Here is a 3,267-nt window from a genome sequence, read left to right on the forward strand (position 1 = left end):
GTTGATGCTGATTGTGTGACTCAAAGAGAATCTGATGCTGGAGTAACTAAGGGATTAATCGTCTTGTTGATCCTAACAACGTTTCGGTCTGTCGGGATCAAGCGACCGGTGTCTACTTTGGACTTCGGAACCGGACCACAACAATGACCCAGCCTCGGCCGGACGAGTTCAAGCCTCCTCCCGAGTGCCCAGTCTTCGAACCAAGCTGGGAGGAATTTTCGGATCCCTTTGCATTTATCAATAAGATCCGACCCATAGCTGAGAAAACTGGCATCTGCAAAGTCCGGCCGCCCCCGGTGAGTTCAGTGTAGGGGGCATTGAATGGGTTCAAGATGCTGCGAACCGAATTTCCTGGGCAACCACAGTTTGAGAATTTGGATCTCGTCTTAATGGGTTTAAAGGGAAATTTTCAACATGGCGGCTTAGGAAAGAATAAGCCAGCTGGCTTGCTACCTTTTGTGTGTTCAATTATCAAGGTCCTTCATTTGAACTAGATGGGGGACTGGCGATCGAAAGTGGTCCTCTGTGTGGTAGAAATGACAGTAACACACCTGACACGCTGATTTGTATCTGTACTTTAACAAAAAGATCGGAGAACCACCTGATCATTGGGATGGGAAGTCCAGAAGTAACGTTAGCAAACGTTAGCCCAGTATAGCTAATTAGCTGGGTAAAATTCAAAGCCAACAGATCAGTGACTCAAACAAGACAAACTTAAATAATTATGTATAGTGGTTATTATTAGTATCTTATCGGAATGCCACGTCTGTAGTTAGCGGTATGAATGGCCTTGTATAATACGATATTTGTCATAGTTAGCCTTGTGTTAGCTAACGTTATTTGGAAAGGGTTATTGTGTGTCACCAGTGACTTCTGGAAGTCCCACTGCCGTATGGGCATAGTTATCTAGCTATATGTGGTTTCCCAACTCAAAATACTCATGATAAAGACACTTATTATTGGTCTGTGAATGAGACGTCGATTAAGCTACCCTTTTGCCGTAGAATAGACCGTCTTGCTCAGCGGACAAACTCGGACAGTAGTGTTGACTAGCCTTCTAGCTATCGTTAGCTGAAAGTTATGTTTTGAAGAACGGTGGGTGTCCTAACCGGCATATGGTGTGTTACAAATGACTTATTCGCTCAGTACTGATTACATATTGAAACCATGCACTCACTTGTATGTACAAGCTACTCTTTCAGAGTTGAACTGATAGTTGCCTTGCTTGTGTGTACGTATGTTCGCACAACGTGGAACTACTACTCCCTTCATGACAGTAAACCTGTCGCTAGCCAAGTTGCTAGCCATTGCATTTGACTGCCTATAAGGCCAACCAACCGAGTTGAACTGCACATTAAGGATATTGTTTAAGCTACATTGTTTTGATTTAGCTACGTAGCATGGTATTGGCTTTTACTATTATCTTTTCCCGTCCAGTTATGACTAAAATGATCCATAAGCAATGCATGGCTAAGTGGTTATCGTGCTTGCTGAACACCATCTTTCTTTTACATCCCATAATGAAATATGGGCTAAATGACCGTTATTTTATAGGTCATGTTGGTAACAAACTGAACAAAAAGCTCTTCGAGTGTCTTTAAAGTTGTTCCCTTTGGCGTCACCCTGTCCTGGCAGAAGGCGATGGTGGAGCGGTGCTGCTCGTCCATCAAGCGGCTGGATTACGTAAAGATCTGAGCTACATTGTATCCAGAGCTTGCCATGTAGCAGGGAAAGTCTTTGACGGTCGACGTGCGGGCACGTTATTGTCAAACCAGTTTCATTAAGATTTGATATTCAGACAATCCGACTTTAAATATATCTAGTAACTTGGCTGTTCAACCAATACCACCTAACTGACCACCTTCACCCGTTTATTTAGGTCGACTTACCCACGCGTTAGGCGGCCATCACTACAATAGCCTCTCTTTACGTGTTTATTTACAAGTCAATATGCATATTAATGTTCTGTGTGAGCATTTTTGTTGTTTTGTCTTTGACGCTCACTCAATTGACACGCACTCTGGAAGTAGAAGCTACGTGACATTTTCCACGCAGCAGCTTTTTCAACGTGGTAGCATTTTGGAGAAAAAAAGTCGACGCGTACAATCAGTAAACAATTATTACGTTATTTTTACGTCTCTTAAAGTTAGGATGGGGTTTCTGTAGTAGAAAGTCGATATTTGCTTCGATTGCAATTGTCAGATATATGTGGCATGGGATAATATCCTGACATTCTGGTATCATTGCGTTACTGATAGCGTGCTTGCCCATAAGTCTTCTTTTGTCCTATACATATAAAAAAGCCTCCAGCCCTGCCATAGTAACGTACACTTTTATTTTAATGTCATGACCGCTATTTAATCACCACGCCAGGCAGTCACCCACTTCTCAGAAAGGCAACTGACTTTGAACTTCAGTATACGTCAATTACAGGACAACGCACAGCGTGCCAGTTATGGTCAAAAATTTATCAAATTTAACAGAACATGAAATAGCTAACAAGGTTAGACGTTTGAAGTATGAGTGGGGTTCCTTAGAGGCCGCTCGCCAAGCAGGCCTCAGTCTCGGGTGTTGTCTTCCATGTTTGCTTTGTGGTAGGCTATGGAGAACACCATCTGGCCATTTTGTGTGTCAGTACTAGGGTTGTTGTGGAGGTACCAAGAGCAAGCCTTCGTGTTCGACACAGGAAATCGTGTGTCCTCAATCTGCATCGCGGATTTGGGTCCCGGTTGTTGTGGTGTGTGTGTGTGTGTGTGGGAGAGGGTTGAGTGGAAAGGGGTCGTGAGGTAGTGGTGGTGTGCGTTTGCAACATGGCCACTGAAATGAATTAAATAATTCCTGATTGTATGGCTTCCCCCCCATGTTTACTAAAGATTGGGGTTGTGTATGAAGTCAGTGACTTTCTCATCGGATAAGTCGGTCAAAGGACGATGTATTTCAAATATTCCATTACATTATTTAAAGATGAGTGAAATATTAAGGCTTTTTTCGTTGTTTTAGGAAATCCTTCCACACACCATAGACGTTAAGCGTCACAAACGTCCTATTCAGACACTTCGTCTCCCCTTGTTTTGGTGAAATAATAAATCGTATAAAAAAATATAACGCTTGAGTTTTATGAGGCTGTTGTGAAGTTCTGTTCCCTTTGTGCACGAGCATAACAGTTCCCAAATGACCAGCTTTGCGCTCGACGTCGTGATCACACACGCGAGAGAAGATATAACGCAAGTCTGCAGAACCCATATGTTTACTTCACATTCTTCACCG

At 43.0% G+C, this 3,267-nt stretch overlaps 1 protein-coding gene across 3 annotated transcripts in view; it reads left to right on the top strand.

Annotated features, from left to right (window-relative positions):
- The window catches only part of kdm5bb (lysine demethylase 5Bb), a 42,580-nt gene continuing 39,313 nt past the window's right edge, over positions 1-3,267 (top strand). For all 3 annotated transcript variants that reach the window (XM_080832952.1, XM_080832953.1, XM_080832954.1), the window contains exon 1: positions 1-296. In XM_080832952.1, coding sequence (XP_080689078.1) covers positions 144-296 — 153 coding nt within the window. In that variant the 5' untranslated portion in view covers positions 1-143. The remainder of the gene's footprint in view (positions 297-3,267) is intronic.

The sequence above is a fragment of the Sprattus sprattus genome, assembly GCF_963457725.1.
Source record: "Sprattus sprattus genome assembly, chromosome: 2".
Lineage (NCBI taxonomy): Eukaryota > Metazoa > Chordata > Actinopteri > Clupeiformes > Clupeidae > Sprattus > Sprattus sprattus.